At 41.1% G+C, this 23055-nt stretch overlaps 1 protein-coding gene across 3 annotated transcripts; it reads right to left on the reverse strand.

Moving 5' to 3' along the window:
* Positions 1-261: 261 nt before the first annotated feature.
* Positions 262-19304, reverse strand: LOC311220572 (GPN-loop GTPase 1-like). 3 transcript variants are annotated; one of them, XR_014619230.1, is made up of 13 exons: positions 19244-19304; positions 18448-18485; positions 17725-17803; positions 17528-17622; positions 15083-15128; positions 12228-12374; positions 8951-9033; positions 6913-6952; positions 4104-4194; positions 3501-3611; positions 2334-2851; positions 1854-2030; positions 1746-1757 (listed from the first exon to the last, which is right to left on the reverse strand). XR_014619230.1 is itself a non-coding variant. In XM_084304137.1 (11 exons), the coding sequence occupies exons 2-11, from the start codon at positions 18480-18482 to the stop codon at positions 2760-2762; spliced, it is 819 nt and encodes a 272-aa protein (XP_084160263.1). In that variant the 5' UTR covers positions 18483-18485; positions 19244-19304; the 3' UTR covers positions 2121-2759. The 3 variants fall into 3 exon arrangements, 1 of the variants encoding a protein (XP_084160263.1); XR_014619229.1 differs by lacking the exons at positions 1746-1757; positions 1854-2030 and adding an exon at positions 262-984; XM_084304137.1 differs by lacking the exons at positions 1746-1757; positions 1854-2030 and having other exon boundaries at positions 2121-2851.
* Between the last annotated feature and the right edge of the window lie 3751 nt (positions 19305-23055).

The following is a 23055-nucleotide window of genomic DNA, read 5'->3' on the forward strand; positions in this document are numbered from 1 at the left end:
TAAAATAAATAAATACGACATGGTAAGGAAGAAAAGCTGAACACATGGGATGTGTTCCTTTACCAAGGGGCAGATCCAACATCAGCACAAGAAGTCTTTGGGCACGTGAGCCATTATCCACAACAGCTATTGGGACAAGCCAAACGCATGCACACGAGCCTCAATTTAAAAGACACATTAAGTTCATTTACAGCTTATGGAAATAACAATCTACAGCTTAGATTCATTTAGATTGCATCAGATTAGAGACTGCCTTCTTCAAAATGCACAGGGGGGTGGGGAAACCAGCCTTTCAAACCTGTTGCCTAACAAGAGACGGCCCTTCTCCTCCACAGGTTAAGTTCTTCTAAGCATCGTACTGTTTCTGGATTTTCAGAATCGCAGAATCATCTAGGTTGGAAGAGACCTCCAAGATCACGTAGTCCAACCTCTGACCTAACACTAACAAGTCCTCCACGAAACCATATCACTAAGCTCTACATCTAGATGTCTTTTTAAGACCTCCAGGGACGGTGACTCAACCACTTCCCTGGGCAGCCCATTCCAATGCCTAACAACCCTTTTGGTAAAGAAGTTTTTCCTAATATCCAGCCTAAACCTCCCCTGGTGCAACTTTAGCCCATTCCTCCTCATCCTATCTCCCATCATGTGGGAGAACAGACCAACCTCCACCTTGCTACAGCCTCCTTTAAGGTATCTATAGAGTGCGATAAAGTCACCCCTGAGCCTCTTCTTTTCCAGACTGAATCCCAGCTCTTTCAGCCGCTCCTTGTAAGACTTATTCTCCAGACCCCTCACCAGGTTCGTTGTCCTTCTCTGGACACACTCGAGCACCTGGATCTTCTTGTAGGCCCAAAACTGAACACAGTACTCGAGGTGTGGCCTCACCAGAGCCAAGTACAGGGACAGCCACAACAGGATAGTCCTACCGGCATGAGTCGGGGATGCTTCAGTGGGGGTTTATTTGACGCTGAAGTAGGTTTCCTGCGGGCACAAGATGGAAGGTAAGTGAAGGTACTTTCTGAACCACAACACTCGTGCGATATTGGACCCGAGGGGACCACTCAAAGCCTGCAATCACTGAACAAGTATGTAGGGAACCCTACAGGAAACAGAGCTTTTGTTCTGTGAAGCTCTTCTCCTATTGAGAAGAGGACCTTTTCTATTCAGTGTCTTTACTGAAATTTAGTCTACTTCCTAGTTGTTTTGACATGTTAGCCTTCGTAGAAGCCAAGAGATTTTAAACTGACAGGCACCACGTAAAATTCTTGTTCTCAGACTACAGGAAATTTCAATCAGGATGCTAGTTACTAGAAATGTCTGTGTCTCTTTCATGCAAATCAAGTAGCTAAACCACGAACAGTAGTCTGCAGGAAGAATACTTTAAAAGGTGAATTTAAATAGAAGGATAATACTCACTTTGTTTTAGCTTTGCTTCTGGTAAACTAGACCGAACCTAGTAAGACATGCTATCTAAATTTGAAATCGTGATGCTCTTGGAAAGCTCTGCTTTAGTGAAAGCAGTAACCATATCAGAGGTGGCACTTAACAGCTGCTTGTCTGTGTCCTCCTGCCCCATCTATGCTTGTAAAATTCACAAAAATTATTTTTCCACAGACCTGTACAACTTGTACTAGCAGATCCAGCTGCCAGAGCCTCACTGAGAAGTCTCCTTCTAGCAAGCCCACAGTAAAAAGGAAAAGATTCCAGAGTTGATAATGGTAAATGACAAGAGAACACGTGTGCCCCACTGGTATCTATCAAGAAAACGAGTATTAGCCCATGTCCAAGTATTTATCTACATGTCATAGAAACACTCATCTACAGAAACTCCTTGGTTTTAAGTTACATACAGATATGTACAGCCGTTACACAGCCACGCATGCTTCAGTTCTTAGTCTACTGAGAATCAAGCCAGTTCTCATGGGAATTTTATTTACTCAGTATTTTCTTAAGAGTCATCTGTATTGTGTCTATGTAATGCAAGTAAAATGCATTTGCTGTGCATCCAGATGGGTGGGCTCTAAGTGCTGTAAGGGCAGAAAAAATTTCTCGCATTAGAAAGGTGAAATGGAAACTGCTATTAACCGTCACACATTTGTTACTTCATAAAATATATTTAATTAAAAATAAAGTATCAAACACTAGGTTGATGGAATATTATTAAACTACTTTGCTTTCAATTATTTATAGACTAAATGAAGCTTGTCTACTTCTCTAAAAGACCTTACATTTTTATCTCCAAAACCATAATACCTGGGGGGGGGACAGGGAACAAAACACAAGAGTTGCCCTTTAGATCACTATCTCAGAAAAAAAAAAAGAACACTTACATATCAGGCATTTCATGCTGTGGAAGTTTTGCTTCTGTCCTGGATGTACCACACACCTGTCTGCATGAGGTGAACACACTGCACTTCTGGAAACCAGTAAGATTATAATGCTCTCAAAACTCAAAATCTAAGCTCTCACCAGACATATCTAAACAATTCGGTACACAAGAAAGTGCAATCCGTTTCCTTCAGGTTTATGAAGTCACAGTGGCAGATAACCAAATATACAGTCAGTTGGATATAAAACCTTCTACTCATATGACCAACAGTTACTGCAGGAAGAAAGATAGATACAGTCTCAATGTATCACAGGGAGCTGTTCATAGAGGTAAGACTTCATGCATGGTTCCATTCAAGTTTCTTTATGCTGTTTCTTTACTGTTAATTCCATTTCAATGCATTCCAAACCCTTTATTTCTGAGGGTCTCATTCATTCTGATTGCTTCTTCTCTGGTATTTCATCCGTGTCTCTTGCATAAAATTTCTGAAGGCTGGTTCTTCATGACTCTCCTCAGTAACTGAGAGAAAACAAACAAACAAACAACACAGTTCACTATTTCAGCATTCATTCTACTTCTGTTCCTAAAGAAAGCTACAGTCAGGCTAGTCGGAGTGACACAAAGTCTACTTGGTCTCCAATTTCATTACAAGCGAGAGGAAAGAGGTGATCCTAAATATGAATGTAACAGGGTAAGTACGAAGATAGTCTGTGAGCTATCTAAACACAGTATCACACTCTGTTAAGAACTTAAAAGATTGTTTTAAGAACAGAGTGACAGGAATAGGGAAGAAAGACAGGGATGGGAACAGGAGGACCATAAAGAAGATGAAACGTGCATTGAACAGGTTCAGGGGGTCACTGCATGCATGGTCCAAACATAACAAGTTCTCTGGTAAAAACATATTGTTTTATGCATTGTTGTATTAAAAATAATTACTTGAATACACAATTTACAATTGAACTTTCACAAAGAATACAGTGTGGAATCACTGGACTGAGCAGTGCGGGTGGGCTACTGCTATAAATTCATACACTTATGTTTAGGTGACCAAACGTTTGCTCGTCTCCTAGGCTCTTGTTACAGCTAATACAGCTATTGAAATACAGATAATATTTCATGCCTAGACAAGCAGCTTTTAGATCAGAACAGATCTCTCCTTCCTTACCTTCATGGTCAATGTCATCAGTATCACTCTCTCTCTCTTCTTCTTCTTCATCAAGAGTTCCTCGTGTTAGGATCAGCTCAGAGGGACCCATTGCTGAAGCATCATCAGACCCTTGGAAGGAACAGAAATGGCTATACACAAAACAGCACACTAACAGTAAGTTAGCTCTCTCCCTGACAACTTCTATTTACATACAACAAAAACGAGTACCTACTCTAAAGGGACAGAAAGCTACTTATAGGTTCCAAAGATACAGGACAGGCTGTATCAACACCATACTGAACAACTCATATAAGGTAACAGCTCAGCCAAGAGCAGAGCTTTCTCATTGTCCATTTTGACTATTTCACCTTTTCTAAAATACTTGATTATTCACAGTATGCCCATTGTTTTACCTACACACTAGGGTTTCCTCTTCTCATGTGTGTGATTAACACATGGGAGAGCTAAGTCTGACCCATCCCCAGGAACTGACATCCCACTCCACTAAGATGAAGTTGCTATTATGCTTTTACAGTGAAGACAGAAAAGCACCATGCTACTTTTCAAGGCAGGCTCTTCAGAGAACTTCTGCAATAAACGTAATATTGCTAGTTAAAATACCTGCAAGTGTGTTGCCCTGCATACACACGGTGCCCATGTCCTTCCACAAGTGTTCCAGCTGATCTCTCTTTTGTTTATTTTGAACTTTCTCCTGTGGATACGAAGTTACATTTGGCTTATGAACATTTTCAAAACTTATTTCTCCCAATACTTGCAGTCTGTCCTCTGGGGTGGGGTGGTGAAGTCAACAAGCATGTCTTATATTACAACTAAATCACAGAATCATAAAGGTTGGGAAAGACCTCCAAGATCATCTGGTCCAACCATCACCCTACCACCAATATCACCCACTAAACCATGTTCCTAGGCACCACGTCCAACCTTCCTTTAAACACCGCCAGGGATGGTGATGCCACCACCTCCCCAGCCAACCTGTTCCGATGCCTGACTGCACTTTCTGAGAATAAATTTCTCCTAATTTCCAACCTAAGCCTTCCCTGGCACAACTTGAGGCCGCTCCTTCTTGTCCTATCACTAGTTATCTGTAAGAAGAGATGCTGACCCCCAGCTCCCCATGCCTTCCTTTCAGGGAGTTGGAGAGAGCAATAAGGTCTCCCCAAGCTTCTACTTCTCCAGACTAAACAACCACAGTTCCCTCAGCCACTCCTCATAGGACTTGGGTTCCAGGCCCTTCACCAGCTTCATAGCCCTTCTCTGGACACACTCCAGGGCTTGGATGTCCTTCTTAAAGTGAGGGGCCCAAAACTGAACACAGTACTTGAGGTGCAGCCTCCCCAGAGCAGAGTATAGGGGGATGATCACCTCCCTTGTCCTGCTGGCTGCAGTATTCCTCATACAAGCCATCCTGTGACATAGAATGCTATTGGCCTTCTTGGCCACCTGGGTACACTGCAGGCTCATGTTCAGGCAAGCAATGACCAACACCCCCAGATCCTTTTCCTCCGCACAGCTTTCGAGCCACTCTGCCCCAAGCCTGTAGCGTTGCATAGGGTTGTTGTGGCCAAAGTGCAGGACCCAGCACTGAGCCATATTGAACCTCATCCCATTGGCCTCTACCCATCAACCCATCCTGTCCAGGTCCCTCTGCAGTGCCTTTCTACCCAGCAGCTTGACACTTTCCCCCACCTTGGTGTCATCTGCAAACTTACTGAGGGTGCTCTCAATTCCCTCATCCAAGTCATCGATAAAGATATTAAAGAGGATGAGCCCCAACACCGACCCCCAGGGAACACCACTGGTGACTGGTCACCAGATGGATTTCACTCCGTTCGCCGCTACTCTCTGGGCCTGGCCAGTTTTTAACCTACCAAAGAGTGCACCTGTCCAAGCCATGGGCTGCCAGCTTCTCCGGGAGAATACTGTGGGACAATGTGTCAAAAGCTTTGCCGAAATCTAGGCAGGCTATGTCAACAGCCTTTCTGTCATTCACCAGGTGGGTCACCCAGTCATAGAAGGAGATGAGGATGGTCAGGCAGCACTTGCCATTCATGAACCCATGCTGACTGGGCTTGATCCCCCAGTTGTCCCACATATGCTGTAGGATTGCATTCAAGATGACCCGTTCTGTCGTCTTTCCTGGCACTATGGTCAGGCTGACAGGCCTGTAGTTCCCCAGGTCCTCCTTACGACCCTTCTTATAGATGGGTGTCACATTAGCAAGTCTCTGGTCATCCGGGACCTTTCCAGATGACCAGGACCGCTGACAGATGAAGAAAAGCAGCCCAGCAATCACATCTGCCAACTCCCTCAGCACACTCGGGTGGATCCCATCTGGCCCCATGGGCTTGTGACAGTCCAGGTGGAGCAGCAGGTCTCTAACTGTTTCCATCTGAACTGTGGGTGGTTTCTTCTTCTCCCCGTCCCAGACTTCCAGCTCAGGAGGCTGAGTACCCTGAGGATAAGTGGTCTGACTAATAAAGACAGGTGTAAAGAAGACATTAAGAACCTCAGCCTTCTCATCCTCAGTAGTCATGTTCCCCCGTGTCCAGTAAAGGATGGAGATTCTCCTTGGCCCTCTTTTTACTACCAATATATTTTTAAAAACATTTTTTGTTATCCTTAACCATAGTGACCAGATTGAGCTTCAGTTGGGCTTTAGATTTCCCGTTTTTTTCTCTGCATAAACTGGCAACTTCCTTGTACTCTCCCCGAGTTGCCCGTCCCTTCTTCCACTGGACATAAACACTGAAAGTTACAAAGAACTTTTGTTTAAGCATGGAAAACAACCTCCAGCATGAACTTAATGAAAATTTTCAGCAGCATCTGGAAAACAAACTTGGTGAAGTTGTGCCTGCAGAGAACTACCCTTGCACAATCAGAACTCAAGATAAGCAAAGCTACTCATTTTGGTACTCCAGTCTTCATTATTAATTGTCTCAGTCAAAACAGCAAACTTGACTGGTGCAGAAAGATGCAGCGATATTCTTAACGAACCACCTTGGAAAGTTTTTTTTTTTTGTTTTGTTTTTTTTTTTTTTTTTTTTGTTTTTTTGTTTTTTGTTTTTTGTTTTTTTTTTTTTTTAAAAATCACCACCACCACCACCACCAAAGTATCCTTCTGAACAGAAAATACCACAATCATTTTCTCACAATCTGCCCTAATAAACTTGAATTATTTAGCACTAGAACATTGATCAACATCTATTTTACAAAACATCTGCATTTTTGCAAAGATATGCTCCACCAAGCCTGGGGAAAAAGACTGATTGTGAGCTTCAGGAACACTTTTTCCACACCATGTATGAATAGTAAATGAAATGTTAGATCCTCCAAATGCAGAGGCAATTGTACGTATAAAATTGATCCTCAAGATACACTGCCTCAGTATACAATAGTTAAAAATGCTTACCAATGTTTTCCTCAGACGCTCATATTCTGGGCGATATTCCCTGCAAAGATAAATACACAGAATGCATTCACTCTCAATTAATACATCATTCATATTAAGTATGGATCATTTTGGAGGTTTATTGCTATCCCAAACAATTTTTTTTTAGGCTTTCATGCTTGAGAGAGGTTTTGAAAAGACAAATCATACTTTTACCTGCATTTGGATTCTGAAACTAGAGGATGCATAATAAGGAAAACCAAACAAACATACTTCATTAAAATGCCAAACCTTTCTCACACATTTTTGTTGGATAAAATAATAATACTAATAAAATAATAATTAAAAAAAAACAGCCCAATAGAGGTAGCTGTTTCACTACCATACCTAAACAGCAGATCACTTACTCTCCTCTAACTACCGACATAGCTTTCTCTGCCAGCACCTGTGCATCCTGAGACAGTTCAGTGGGAACTCTTAGAGGAAGACAACACATATCCTGCTCACCTACTCCCGAGCACATCACAGGAGGGCCGTCAACCCCCATGGTCCAGGCATGAAATCCATTATCATGAGTCATAAGGAATAGCTATCTGGATCACCTTATGAGGATGGGGGTGGCTGCCTAAGTGTGTGGGACACATTACGGGGTTCCGGAAAAGAGCATCTGGGGATTGCATGGGATTTATTATGCAATGTTTAGAGAAGGAATCAAAGGCAGGAAAAGGGAGGGATTGAGACTGGGGGAGAAACAAGCATGAGATATAGAGGGATAAGGGAATAACAGGCTCTGTTCATAGGTAAGCAGTAATTAATCAGCATGCTTGTCTGGTCATGCCCTGCACCTGATAAAAACAGTCTGTCCTACCACCTTATTAAACTCCACCTTCCAATACTTTCTAATAAGAGAAGACTCTTGCTCTGTGTACATGTGTGTATAGGAGTCTGTGGTATCAGTGACTATGCAAGCGCAGGTTCATCAGTGAGTGTGTGATTGTTAGCGAAGATCAAACTTAACTAGCTGAAGAGCAGGATAGATCAAGCCAGAGCAGCTGGAAGGTAGGTGAAGTGGTCTGGGAGCCAGTGCAACAGGGAGTTGGACACCTATGGGTGTTAGAGTGCCTGTGTATCTCTAGGGGCAAAAGCACATGGGAGTCAGCTACTGGAACCAGGGGAATCCCAGAAAGTGCATGGGAGATAGTCTGTATCATCAACCAGAGATGGGCTAGGGTCTCAAAGACTCATATATCCAGGTGGCAGCAACTGCGAGAAAGGGATCCGGAGGAAGCTACTCAGAGCCTAGCTGCTGGAGGGATCCACGTTGTACATATGTACATAAATTCCCACTAACAGACATTCTTCCTGCTCAGAGATGGGGACAGAATAAGGCCACTGAAGCTAAGCTCATGTGAGTGCTCTTTGTATCCATCCGATCTGCACGGCTTGATGTATACATTTATGTGGTGTATACATATGCCTTATGTGCATATACCTACTGGGAGTACACCTCCAGCCTCACTACTGGTTGGATCTGGGGACATGAAGTTGTAGCAGCCTTGCTCAGGCTGTCTGAACCAGCATGATATATTTTCCTCTGACAGTGATCTATGGTCTGTCTTAGCTATTTCCATGCAACCCAAGTTAATGGATTTGCTTTCTAATTTTATAGAGCAGTCTGGCAGTATTTCATGAGGAGGAATCCAGTAACAGCACATTCTCAAAGAATTCTTGAATTTCAACTAGCTTGCCTTCTCTATCTACTTCTTTCCAAGGGCAATACAAAGCTGATCATCATACGGAACCAGATCAAAAACCTAACTTCACAAGTTTGCTGGCATAGCTGGCTTTTAGTTTTTATCACTGAATAGCACAAAAATTCACCACTGCATAGGTTATTTTAATTGCTTCATTTCATGCTGACTCTTAGATTTAAGAGTATTATAAACATTATGTTACCTTGACTTGAAAAGTGAACATTCCTTCAAATCAAAGGAGCGTGTTCATGAATCAGTAACTTCAGCAAGTATTCAGAGGGTCAGGAACCAAAGCATCACCTTACCTCTCATATTCATCTACAGCTTTAGAAAGCTGAACAAAAAAGTCATCCAGTCCTGTGCCTAGCACAGCAGAAACACCAACCACCTGTAAAAGAAAGCCATATTCCAGAACTGAACAGTAACTGAACCAAATTTTTAGGTAACTGATGGATGATGAGAGCTGGGAAGACTAAACAGTGCCTTGGAAAAAAAATACCTAAGGGAATCTAGTGATAACCATTAATCAGCAGCATGAGAGTAAGAAGTAATACTGTACTTCTGTCACTCCTCCTTTCAACCTCATTCTCCACTTAGTTGTTAATGTTTGCTACCCGCTGCTCCCCGCCCCCCCCCTTTACCTAAGCTCTTATTTAACCAAGGAAGCTGGGCCTTATTGTCTCTTATAAAGTTTATTGCAGGAAAAGGGGAAACAAACAAAACACAACAATGCAACAGTTAAGAAAAAGAAAGCCTGGTTTTACAGACCACTCCTGTGCCTCCAGTCTCAATACCCCCACAAACAGAGTTAAGACAATACAGCACCTAAACATAATGAACAAGATGGGGAAATTGTGGTGGTTTCACACTGATAGACAGCTAAGCTTCACCAATCTCTCAAACCCCTCCCTCTTCAAGGGAACAGAGGGAGAAAATATGATTAAAAAAAAAGGGCTCAACTGATGAGAAGGACAGGGAGATTGCTCACCAGTTACTGTCACAGGCAAAACAGTCTCAGCATATGGAGATTAATGTAATTTATTGCCAACTACTAACAGAGTAGAATAGTGATACACTAAAAACACCTTTCCCCTAATCAATCCTTTTCTACTTACACACACACACACCACCAAGCAGCAGAGGGGAACAGGGGTTGTGGTCAGTCCACAATGGCTTCATCATCTACTGCTCCTTCATCTTCACCCTCTTCCCCTGCTCTAGCTTGGGCTCTCAGCATGGATATCTGCTCTGCCATGGTACACCACAAGCTGCATGGGACAGCCTGCTCCACCATTGTTCTCTCCACAGGCTGCAGGGAAACTTCTGTTCTGGCACCTTCTTCACTGATCTTGGTGTCTGTAGGGTTTTTTCCTACATTTTCTCACTTCTCTCTCCCAACTGCTGTTGTGCAACATGTTTTTCCTTTCGTAAATATATACCCTCAAAAGAGATGCTACCAGTGTCACTCATTGGCTCAGCTTTGGCCAGCAGTGGGGCCCTGTTGCAACCAGCTGGAACTGATTCTTCCCTAACATGTGGCAGCTTCTAGACCCTTCTCACAGCAACCAATCCTGAAGTTCTGCCACCCCATAAACAAAATCTTGCCACATAAGCCCAATACAGGCAATAAACAACAATAATAACAATAATAATAATCAAGCCTGTCTTCTATTTACTTGGTTACTGTTAGCAACCCAAGTTGTCATTCAGAACATAGTATTTTAAGTTGTTAGTATAACTGCTGCAGTATCAGTGTACTAAAAATAAGCAACAAAACAGACCACAAGAACTGACCTTTTGTCTCTGAAATTCTGTCTCTGTATTTAGCTGAAGCACATTTAAAAATGTATGCAATCTAATTGCAAATAAGGATTGGGAAGTACTTTAGTCACGCATATGGCACCATTTCAGTCATTTTTGAAATACTGTATATTGTTCTCTACAGACATTTAAAATATTCTTGTTTTAGCTCTATTCTGTCTATTTAAATGTAATCATTTATTTCGTCTTTCTTGTAATATCCATAAAAAATACAATTGTTTGCTCTTTCTTAAGTAAAAGCTAATGCAAAGCACAACTGTCTGAACGCATCTGGCACAGGCTATGGAATCATTATCATATTCCAAAATACGGTGTTTTCAGAGAAACTTAATGGATTTGTCCTCTCAACACCTGATAAATGTAAAAAACTTTCACTTGTCTCAGCAAATATACATTTTTTTGGCTTGCTTTTGAGATTATTTCCCTTCTTTCTACATAGAAAATTGCCCAATTGTACTTGAGACTTCCAGAACAAGGAACATTATCTAAGATGGGAGACTTTACAACACAGAACATTACCTTTTAGCAGCCCATCTTACCTTTTTTCCAATGATTAATCGCTATTTAAATGCTACTCAGCACGACAAGGAACTGCAGTTATTTTATGTTCAAATCAGCAAATCATCTCCCTAAAGAAAGGTTCGGGAACAAATTCCAATTCAAAAGGGTGGTACAAAGCTCTTTTACAGGATAGAATGCTTGAGGCTGGAATATACCTCTGGAGATCACCTAGCCCAACCTCTTCTGCTCAAAAAAGCAGGATTAATTAGAACAGGCTGCTTAAGATCTTGTCCAAGCAAGCTTTGAGTATCTCCAAAGGCAGAGATTCCACAACATCTCTGGACAACTGTACTGGGTCTGGCTGGAACGTTAACTTTCCCGGCAGCAGCCCTTACAGTGCTGTACTCTGTACTTGTAGCTGGAACAGCAGTGTTATCACACCAGTGTTGTGTCAACTGCTGAGCAGCAGTGGCACAGCATTGGGCCTTTCTCTAACCCTCCTAGGGGGTGGGCAAAAAGTGAGGAGAGAAACATCACTAGGGCAGCTGACCTAAACCAATCAAAGGGATATTCCATACCATGTAATGTCATACTCAGCAATAAAAGTGGAGACAGGAAGAGGAGGGGAGGGGTGGGCTCTCGTTGGGAAACGTCGGTCCTCCTCTCGAACACCGGCTGCGTGCGTTGAGGCCTTGCTTCAAGGACGTGGTCAATCATCGCTCATTTGTGGGAAGTAGAGAGTAATTTCTTTCCTCTGCACTTCCATATAGCCTTCATTTATTTTGTTTGTTTTCCTCCCTTCTTTTTATTTTTCCTTTTCCCCTCCCTTTTCCCCTTTCCCTTTTTATTTCCCCTTAGTTAAATTGTTTAGTTCATGGTAGTCTTTATTTAATTATTATAATTATTTCCCTTTAATTAAATTATCCTTATCTCAACCCGTGAGTTGTTCTTTGCTTTACTTCTCCCCCTCCTCATCTAAAGGAGGGGGAGTGAGAGAGCGGTTGTGGGGTTTAGCTGCCCAGCATGGTAAAACCACCACAACAACCTTCTTCCAGTGCTCAATCACAACTTATGTTTATACAACTTCCTGAATTTCACTTCATGTCTGTTGCTTCTTGTTCTTCACCACTGAAAAGAGTCCGCCTCTGTCACCTTTACTTCTTTGCATCATGTATTTATATACATAGGTGATGTCCTCCTTGAGCTCCTTCTCTTCTCCAAGCTTTTGTGAAAGTTAGTTAAAAAAAGGAGGAATCTTACCTTCAATGAACTGTAAAATTCATCCAACACTAAACTCATAGAACGAGTCAGGTTACTGACATAGGATGTCTCTTGATTCAGGGCATCTTGAAAAGTCTCAAAGTCCTGCATCCATTCTACCGCAAAGCTGTGATCAATAATGTCAGTCTGGAAGGAGAAGACACAGCTTTCAGAAGTAATAATGATTCATTCTTTGTTCCCAGCCTAAGGGTAATCAAAAAAGAAATAATTTGTTTTAAACTTCCTCTCATAATGCTGATCTTTTCAAAATATTCAGCCCTGGTCTGAAGTTTTCCAAGGTCTGTTTTTAGTCAAACCAACTACTTCAATACAGGAAGAGGGAAAAAAAAAAAAAAAAAAAAAAAAAAAAAAGCACTATCTCAGTTTGAAGGAGTGTTTAATAAAAAAACTGAGTCTGGTTATAAAAGTTTCTATGGTTTAGTGGAATGGGGCATTCAAAAATTGCTGTACAAAACAGCTTAATTTGTAAATACTACATGTTATGATTAATGCCAGACAAGAACTGTCTTTGCTGAAGATGCCGTCCTTTCTTGATTGGCTGGGAGGCTGGGGGGCATTTCCTTGCTGGGTAACAGGCTACAGGACCTTTATAAATGGAACTGTGCTCTGACCTCAAGAAGCTATTATCTAAACTCAGAGCATGACCATGGTCACAAAACAGGTGAGATGGCTCCATAATTTTACACAGATTAGTAAGTGAACAGTCAGTCTATTAAAGAATTTCACAAACAAATCACAGTTCATGCAAATCCCCAGTTATTACAACATAAGCATCTAAAACAGATATATTTAATTTCTCAGCACCAGTAGGAAGGAGTATTTCCTACTATTATTTAAAAGATTTGTGATGGAACTGAATCCATCAAGGGTCCAAAGCCTAATTTGAGACAACTTGATTAAATTCTATAAAGAAAATTGAACCTATTCTGTAATTTGGTGCCTTTTTTATTTTCATCTGCAAATCTAACATCCTGTAAATCTATGTCATAGAATCATAGAATGGCTTGGGTTGGAAGGGACTTTAAAGATCATCATGTTCCAACCCCCCTGCCATGGGCAGGAACACCTTCTACTAGACCAAAGCCCCATCCATGTTGGCCTCGAACACTTCAGGGGACGGGGCATCCACAGCTTCTCTGGGCAACCTGTTCCAGTGCCTCACCACCCTCATAGTGAAGAATTTCTTCCTAATATCTAATTTAAACCTACCTTCTTTTAGCTTAAAAGCATTACCCTTGTTTTATCCCAGATAGAGTCTCTCCCCATCTTTCCTACAGGCCCTTAAAATACTGGAAGGCCACTATAAGGTCTCCCCAAAACCTTCTCTTCTTTAGGCTAAATAACCCAAGCTTTCTCAGCCTTTCTTCATAGGAGGTGCACCATGAAGTTATGAATCCTAAACCTTGGGCCTACCTGTCTTTTCACATATTAAAGAAGTCACATATTTTTTTAGTCTTTCCAGAAATCCATTTTGTTAGGATTGATTTTCCTACCTCATGCCTTTCTCTATAAAAAAATGCTTAACAGCTTATTCTACAATAACTGTCTACAGTTAGAAAGAAAACAGCACACAAAAACTTGCTAAGTAAGCACACAGGTATTAAAGACATGCATGGTAGGGATCACTGGGAACATGAGCATAATTGGAGCACATCAGACACTAATCACTGAGTAAGAAGGGGTGAAGTAAAATTTCGCATTCAAAGCATTGGCCTTCTAAAGGAAGCATGCAAGATACACATGCACACACAAAAATTGCTATGTTAGGGAACATCTAATTGAATCTGAAGGATGGAAGGATGCCTGTGGGAAGAAGAAAGAACGCTCACAACAGAAATCTAATGAGAGTCTTCTAACACTTGAAATTATGTTAAAGGAGCTGGCTAACTGTCAAGTTTAAAAGCATTCATTTTAGGCTCCAGAACAGTACTTTACACAGCAATGGAGGCATAGCCTCAGCCTAGTAAATACCTGCTTTCCAGCAGATCCTGGTACATTTTAAATGTAAGCAATTACAACCATACACATTTTGTTAAGTTTTGCCTGCTAAAAAACATGGGACTCCTTCCTGAAAACAGGCAGGTGTTACACAATTTCTACTGTAAGTCATCAACTTAGTGCTGAGAACCCAGGAATAAGGCAATTGTTTTGAGAAAGCAGTGGAAAGTAAGGGCAGATTCAGTAATGAACTTGCATTACAAAATTAAGTTTCCTTATAGCATAGGGTTAAGCTTTTAGGAAGGGAGGCCCATCCATGGATAGCATACTTAAAACTGAGTGTAGACAAAACACATAAAACCATCAAAGGAATACTGAAGAAGTGGGGATTTCTCTTGGCCAGGGTCCCAACATTATACGTGCAAAGATTAAGAACAGGACTGGTATCAGTCACCCAGCCAGCTTCAAAGCAGGGAAAATCTACACCTATAATATGGACATTTAGTGTTTCATAAGCACTAGAAATAGATTTGAAACATGTATTTTACAAAATTCAAATACACACAAAAAGATTTAGGAATAATCCGAAAACCTCAAGAAATCAAACATGTAACAGATATTGCAAAACATTTTTCAGATTTTTAGTATCATGTCTGATTTCAATTTTTCAGTGTAACTGCTTGTCCCTGATTTTTCTTTTGCCTTTCTTTGCCAAGACCTCTTCTAGATTCAGTTTTCAGCCTGCAGCTCCTTCTCAGCCTTTTTCCTTTATTTTTCCAGGAAAAAAAAAACATAGTATTAGTAGTAAGTATTGTAGTAAGATGAACACACTATGTTAAAGCAAGATAAGCAGAACAACGTTCTACTGGAACACAGGAACCACAGCTTTAATTTACCTTGTTCATGACAACAATGAAAGGTAGTTTCGTCTTGTATAGGATACTAGAAGGAAAATTAAAAATAATAATTAAAAAAAGCCATTAAAAATTAATTTAATACTCATTAAAATAGAAAAAAATATTAAGCATAAGGCAGATAAGACTTGTGCAAAACTGCATACATGAGGCTTTGTAAAGAAAATATTTTTCTCTGCATCAATTATAAATGATGGATGATAATTTTCAACCAGATCTTGCGTACTGAAGTTGAACAGTCTGTCTATAAAATATACATAAAATATACAATCTCCTTCTACATACCCAGTTGATTTTGATTACTGTTTTCTGATTCTCAGATCCCAGTTCTTATTATCCTTGCAGTTTCTAAGTATTTTGACTTAAGTTGAAATCAGTTTTGAGAAATTATTCCTGATCAATGAATTCAAATAACTCAAAATATCTGTAAAACAAGACTACCTTGAAACATGACTTTACATTGTCATGTCACTGTATGTATTCTAATATCCTCTGCTCAACTCTAATTTCAGAAAATGCAATGTCACGTGACATATTTGCATACTCCTATCACAATGATACAGCAATTGACCTTGGTAGAAGGACTAATAGTTGTGTTTTTTTTAAACCATTTACCAACATTCCATTTACCATAAATTAAGACAGCTCTAAATATGATTTTTACATAGGTATTCAGTCCCTGGTTTAACGTAATAGACAGCAGAGAAATCCATGTATGAGGAGGAAGTCAATAAATCAGGAGACAGTATGTGTTCACATGACCTCACACCATGCTGAGCTCAAGACAAATCTAGAAGAGTCACTGAAAACCTCAAGAATAACAAAAAAGGAGTGATGTCATATTATGGGTTTACAAGAAGGGGCTCAAACTAGCCTATATTTATACATCTTTAGATAAATGATTTTATAAGCAACAGGCAATTAGATGTAATCTACCTATCCATCATCAAGCTGAAGTCTCATGGATTATTTAATGTTTTCAGTGGCAGCTTTGACCAGATGACCTCCAGGCCTCCTTTGGTACCTAAATTATTTTGTTTACCCAAAGGGGAAACCACCAAGACAGGCAATAACCAAAACAGCAGATTAAATATCTCAATCTGAGGAACCTGCTTTGGCAGGGGGGTTGGATCTGATGATCTTTCAAGGTCCCTTCCGACCCCTACAGTTCAGTTCTGTGATTCTGTGAATAGGAGGTACCGTAACACTAAAAAGGGAATGAGTACATTTTTTGTTTGTTTGGTTTGTTTGTTTTGTTTTAATTCCCAGTAACAGCTTAGTCTAATTAGGAAAAAGAAAAAAAAAAAAAAAAACTAGCATATAAGTACTATTGCAACAAAGTAGCTTTTAAGACAAAGATGCTAAACAAAGACAAATCCCAGACTTAAGCAAGATTTATCCACAATGGTGCCTAGAATCAACAACTAAATTCAGTCTTGACTGAGAAAGTTGAATGGTTTCAAATCTAGTATGCCTGAGGAGTCTAGTAACATTGCCAGAAAGAGCAAACAAAAGTCACAGATTTTAAGAAGCGAGAGCAAAGACAGAGCTTTCTCATCAACAAACTGCTATGTATTAAAAGAGACAAGCTACAGTAAGCTGTAAACTCAAACAACTGCTGCTAATGTGTGTTCAGGAGATGCTATACTGTTACACTATTGTCTGATTGGCTTAACAGTTGAGGGACAAAGGAAAAAAAAAAAAACAACAAAGAGCTTATCAATAATCACATAATCTAAAAATGACACATTTTTCTTACTTCTGTTCTCTGTTTTCGTTTTTTTGGGATGTGACCCCACCTGCATATTCTTCACTGGGGTGAACAGGACAACACAGCAAAACACAAGAGTGCTCACACAAGTACAAATCACAGTGTGAAAAGCATCAGAAGGATTTGTAGGTGTAGACAGCCCTTCACATTGTCATAACTGTAACTGTAAAGATGTGTATCACCTTTAAATCTCTTTAGAGACTTTGCAAATTAAAAGATTACAGGCAGAAATTCTGTATGCTAAATCTCTACTTGTCAAAAATTTAAGTTTGAATCATCATTTCTCAAACTTAACTACAGTCAATACCTGAAAGAACTGTGGTAAAAAGAGTTAACATTGGAATTCACATATTAAATAATATATGTTCCATTTTTACTTTTACAAAAGAAATCTATTATTCAAGTCAGAAAACAAATTGGATATAGCCATTGTAACATTCTGACTATGCCTTTACCATGGCCAAAAAGACATGGTCCTTCTTCTCAGCCACGTTTCCAAGAAATTAAGTGGACATATTCTCCTTAACTGAAAAGCTACTCACATGAAGTCTAAACAAATGGTCGTGTGTCGTTCCTCCCCCCCCCATCCCTCCCTGATAAATAGCAAGGAGACAAAGCAATCAAAAAAGATGCATTGCATTTTCAGCTTTTCTTACCTACAGGCATACAGCATGTTGGACATAAAGGTGATAGGATTAGTACTGCGAGAGGTGTCCATCACGTAAACAACAACAGAAGGAAAAGAGGAAGCCTGGAAATATGTGGAAAAATACAATTTAATTAGAAGTACACGCTGTTCAATAGGCACTTTTTCCACATAGCCTCAATGTCAAGTTACATAGAATACACTTACCAAAGCTTCAGTTATAATGGTTCCTGATGCTGACCATGTGAACACTTCAATTTGACCTGGTGTGTCAATAATGACATACCTGTTAAGAAGTCACCCGCAACAAACAAAAAGGGAAAAAATTAGTCAAGCACAAGGTCCTGTCATGACTAGACTAACACAGGCACAGAAGAGCAAATCACATGATTATTCTGCTCAGAACAGAAAAGCTTTTCCCAAACAGTGACAAGATTTAAGAACACACCTGAAAATCTCTGAGTGAATTTTGTGACTAAGAAGCATTTATTCTCCTAAGATTCTGTTAAAGACATCAATTTGGCTTTTTTTTTTTTTTTTTTTTTTTTTTTTTTTTTACTATTACAAACTTTTCAGAACAAAAATTAATTGTTGTCCATTGGAGCAGTACATATGAAAAAAAAAAAAAGGTCTAAAGGAAGACAAGAAAAGCAGATGTGGAATCAGACATTTCTTTGATGTATGCAAACAAGGCTAGTACCCTGTAATAATTCTATGCCCTTTTACAGGTAAAATTTATACCAAGGCTGAAAGACAACTACAAAACACATAGAGAACCTTTTATAGGATTAGGATAAAATTAGGATATTTAAAACATGCAGAGATTTTTTTTTTTTTTTAGGATTAGGATTAAATTAAGATATTTAAACCATTTCACATATTTTTTCCACATTGATTCCAGAATAGTAAAACTTGGTAGAATATACTTACTTGGATGCATTTTGTCTTTTTTCAATAAACTTCATCACCTGATTGAAAAAGAAGCAGTATGCATTGTATTTAGACTCATAACAGGAAACAAAAATAGTCATTTCATAACAGAAACATTAAATTGAATAGCCACACATGTACGTATCAAAAAAGCTGGAAGTCTAAGCCTTTCATTGTGTGAAAATAGATGGCTTGAAAATACTCAGACAATGCATATGCCAAAAATGACCCTAATTTTACCCATAATCTAGTACCTGGTGAAAGAAATGGCATAATAAATGCAGTTGTTCCCTAACTATTTCCTAAGAGATTGGGCATTGCTTTAATATTGTGAATAAGGATCACATCTCAGTGCCGATCTAGCATTAAGATTTATGAGAATAGTCAATTATCAAATAACCCTAGGAAAACTTAGCTGGTTTCCAGAAGTGAGCTTCCCTACTTCAAAATCTGAGCAATCATATAAAACAAAATGTTATCCTGAACATCATGCAACAGAACAGTTATACACAAAGACTTAGAAATCGACATTCTGTACTTCCAAATACATAACTTCCAAATACATAACTTCCAAATTTTACATAAAAAAAAAGAGTTGGGAAAAAAAAATTATATATCTCCCTTAAATGAGACCTATTGAAATTTGGCTGCTTTTCGAAATAGGGAGAATACTATTAACTCTCAAAAAAATATTTAAAGGTTAAACAACAGTGATTTCTGAAGCTCCAGCTACGCAAAAAATCCAGTCCCCAGCACAGTATCCATAGCCCAGTATCACATAAGAACAACCTCATACCTGATCAAATCTTGTAGCAAAAAGATTGAGAGAGGTCACTATTCCACCATTTGGGCCCAGCCCATATCTAGACACTCCATTTAGGAAAGCTGATGACTATACAGACCTCAGAGGGCTTATTTTTAAATTCTGATAGTAGTTGGCCATTGACAATGTACCTTGGATGCCTTGCAGCAAAAGACAATTCTCCCCATACACAATTAAGCCTTTTAAGTGATGCAGTACCTGGGCAAGAGAAAGACTACTTGCTATTTGTTAAAACACATGTGATTGACAAAAGGAAAAGAAGCTACACCGTGGCTTCCTCTTACCATTATTCAAGCATTACCATCTCTGGCAAAGAAAAAAAGAAAAAAAAAAAGTGCACTTATATACTAAAGCCATCGCTGTCTTTCCAAAAAAGATTAACACAGCCAGTAACTCAGAGTTTAACAATGTCCTGAATGCAGTTCATTTTTAAGATTATGTACTTCAAAAATACAATTAAAAGATTTCTCACACAAATCATTCACAGAAGAATTTAAATGGAAAGAATTAGACTTAACTTTGTAGAGACACTCAAAATGTCTTGAAGATTTCAAAATTATTTTTCACACATACGGGTCTATACTAATTATGTTCATGGAAACAAAGACTCTTTTAATTGCATCCTGTAATTTCCTTACTGCACAAGAACCAGCACTGATTCATTAGTACATACAGTCTTCTGGGGGTACTGCTCTAAATGTCCAAACATGCTAACAGACACACCCCTTAAGCGCTATTTGATGAGATACTTCAACTCCAATGATGGCTAACAGAGACAGCAAAGCAAGTAATGCATCTACATGCCAAATTCAAACTTATGTTTGAATGTTTTGCTAGCAACTCCTAATCAAATAACAGCCAAAATCATAATCCTAACCTCCATCATCCCTTCTTTTTCCCTAAGAGTAAATGTAAGACAAACACCCGTCCCAGTTGGAGGGGGCGCCTAAGACAAGGCGACCTACACGTCGCATTGCCACATCATCCTTCAAAAAAGAAAGAAGGGCTATTGTTATGGGGGGCTCCCTCCTGAAAGGGACAGAGGGACCGATATGCCGACCGGACCCAACCCGCAGAGAAGTCTGTTGCCTCCCTGGGGCTCGGGTGAGAGACTTTGCCAAGAAAGTCAAGCGCCTGGTAAGGCCCACTGACTACTACCCGCTACTGGTCTTTCAGGCTGGTAGCGATGAAGTAGCAACGAGAAGTCCGAAGGCGATCAAAAGAGACTTTAGGGATTTGGGGCGACTACTTAGAGGATCAGGGGCGCAGGTGGTGTTTGCCTCTGTCCTTCCGATAGGGGGGATCGAAGCTGAAAGACGCACTGTTCACATAAACTCGTGGCTTCGTGACTGGTGTGACCGGCAGCATTTCGGTTTCTTTGATCATGGGAAGGTCTACGCTACACCGGGCCTGATGGCACCAGATGGGATGCGCCTCTCTCGGAGAGGGGTAAGGATCTTTGGTCAGGAGTTGGCAGGGCTGATAGATAGGGCTTTAAACTAGAGTCGAAGGGGGAAGGGGCTAAAACCAGGCGCGCCGGTGAAGACCTAAGGGATGGTACGCTAGAATCAGAGGGGCTGTGTGCCAGTGAGGTCCTTTGGTCAGATCCACAAGGTGCTGAGTGTAAGGAGATGCACTTGAAATGCTTTTACACGAACGCACACAGTATGAGGAATAAAATAGATGAGCTAGAAGTCCTGGCCCAGTCCCGCAACTACGACATCATCGGCATAAGCGAAACCTGGTGGGATGAGTCCTGTGACTGGGGTGTTGCGATAGATGGTTACAGGCTCTTCAGGAGGGACAGGCAGGGTAGGCGAGGTGGTGGGGTGGCAATGTATGTGAAGCAGGGGCTGGACTGTGTGGAACTTCAGGTCGGCGATGGCAAAGTTGAGAGCCTCTGGGTAAGGATCAAGGGACGAACGAATAAAGGGGATGTCGTTGTGGGAGTCTATTACAGACCGCCTGGCCAGGACGATAGCGCCGATAAATTATTCTTTACAGAACTAAGAGAGGCCTCGAGATTAACTCCCCTTGTCCTTATGGGGGACTTCAACTTGCCGGACGTTAACTGGGAGTGCCACACAGCTGACACAAGCAAGTCCAGGAGGTTCATGAAGCACCTAGATGATAACTTCTTGGTGCAGGTGCTAACGGAGCCAACTAGGAAAGGTGCCCTCCTAGACCTGTTGCTAGAAAACAGAGAGGGTCTGGTGGGAGATGTGGTGATTGGTGACCGCCTCGGCCATAGCGACCATGAAGTGGTTGAGTTCAATATTTATGGTGACAGAAGGAAAAGTGCCACCAAAACCTCATCCCTAGATATGGGGAAAGCGGACTTCAGGCTGCTCAGGGAACTAGTCAGCAAGGTCCCCTGGGAAACTGCTCTTGAAGGCCTCGATGTCCACCAGTGCTGGTCACTCTTTAAGCGATGCCTCCTAGAAGCACAAGATCAGGCAATTCCAAAATATCGCAAGTCAGGCAGGCGGGGAAGGAGGCCGGCGTGGCTGACCAGGAATGTTCTAATGGAGATTAGGCGGAAACAGAGAGTGTTTCGCTACTGGAAGGAGGGCCAGGTGTCATGGAAAGAATACAGGGATGCTGTTCGTGTTTGTAGGGAGAAAGTTCGAGTGGCCAAAGCACAGCTAGAGTTGAAGCTGGCTGTGTCTGTGAGAGAAAATAAAAAGGTTTTTTTTAGATATGTAAATGGAAAAAGGGGAACTAAAGAATACATAGGGCCGCTCCTTGATAGGGAAGGTCTCCTCACAGATGATGACATAGGCAAAGCAGAGACGCTTAACGCCTTCTTTGCCTCTGTCTTCAATGCCGATGATGGGCTTCGGGACCCAGGGTGCCCTGAGCTGGAGGGCCGGGACGGTGGGGATGACAAACTCCCAACTGACCCTGAACGTGTGCGGGATTTGCTACTCCACCTGGATCCCTACAAGTCCATGGGTCCGGATGGGATTCATCCCCGGGTGCTGAAAGAGCTGGCGGATGTCATCGCGGAACCTCTTTCAACTATTTTTCAACGATCCTGGGAATTTGGAGAGGTCCCGGTAGACTGGAAGCTGGCAAATGTTGTGCCAATTTTCAAGAAGGGTCAGAAAGAAGACCCTAGCAATTACAGGCCTGTCAGTCTCACGTCAGTGCCTGGTAAAATCATGGAGAAGTTGGTTCTCGGACTTATTGAGGCGCACCTGGGGGACAGAGCAGTCATTGGTCCCAGCCAGCATGGGTTTGTGAAGGGTAGGTCCTGCCTAACTAACCTGATTTCCTTTTATGATAAGATCACCCGTATGGTGGACCAAGGGAAACCAGCTGATGTGATTTTTTTGGACTTCAGCAAGGCTTTTGACACGGTTTCCCATAGGATCCTACTGGACAAAATGTCCACCATACAGCTAAATAAAAACATCATACGATGGGTGAGCAATTGGCTAACGGGCAGGGCCCAAAGGGTTATGGTAAATGGGGCTGCGTCAGGCTGGCGGGCGGTCACCAGTGGGGTCCCTCAAGGCTCCATTTTAGGGCCGGTACTTTTCAATATTTTTATAAACGATCTGGATGTAGGAATAGAGGGTATTTTGAGCAAGTTTGCTGATGACACCAAACTTGGAGGAGTTGTGGACTCAAATGAGGGCGTAAAGGCCTTACAGAGGGATCTGGACAGGTTGGAGAGCTGGGCGATCACCAACCGCATGAAGTTCAATAAGAGCAAGTGCCGGGTCCTGCACCTGGGATGGGGAAACCCTGGCTGCATGTACAGACTGGGCGATGAGACG

Source organism: Netta rufina (assembly GCF_964035555.1).
Source record: "Netta rufina genome assembly, chromosome: 34".
NCBI classification, from domain to species: Eukaryota; Metazoa; Chordata; class Aves; order Anseriformes; family Anatidae; genus Netta; species Netta rufina.

Excerpts from the sequence above, each read along its gene's own strand:
- LOC311220572 (XM_084304137.1), bottom strand. The coding sequence starts at position 18,482 with ATGAAGTTTATTGAAAAAAGACAAAATGCATCCAA. Across the intron at positions 9,034-12,227 it reads AATTTTACAGTTCATTGAAG|GTGGTTGGTGTTTCTGCTGT; the intron begins GTAAGATTCCTC and ends TTTCTTTTACAG. Across the intron at positions 3,612-4,103 it reads GCAGGGCAACACACTTGCAG|GGTCTGATGATGCTTCAGCA; the intron begins GTATTTTAACTA and ends GTTCCTTCCAAG.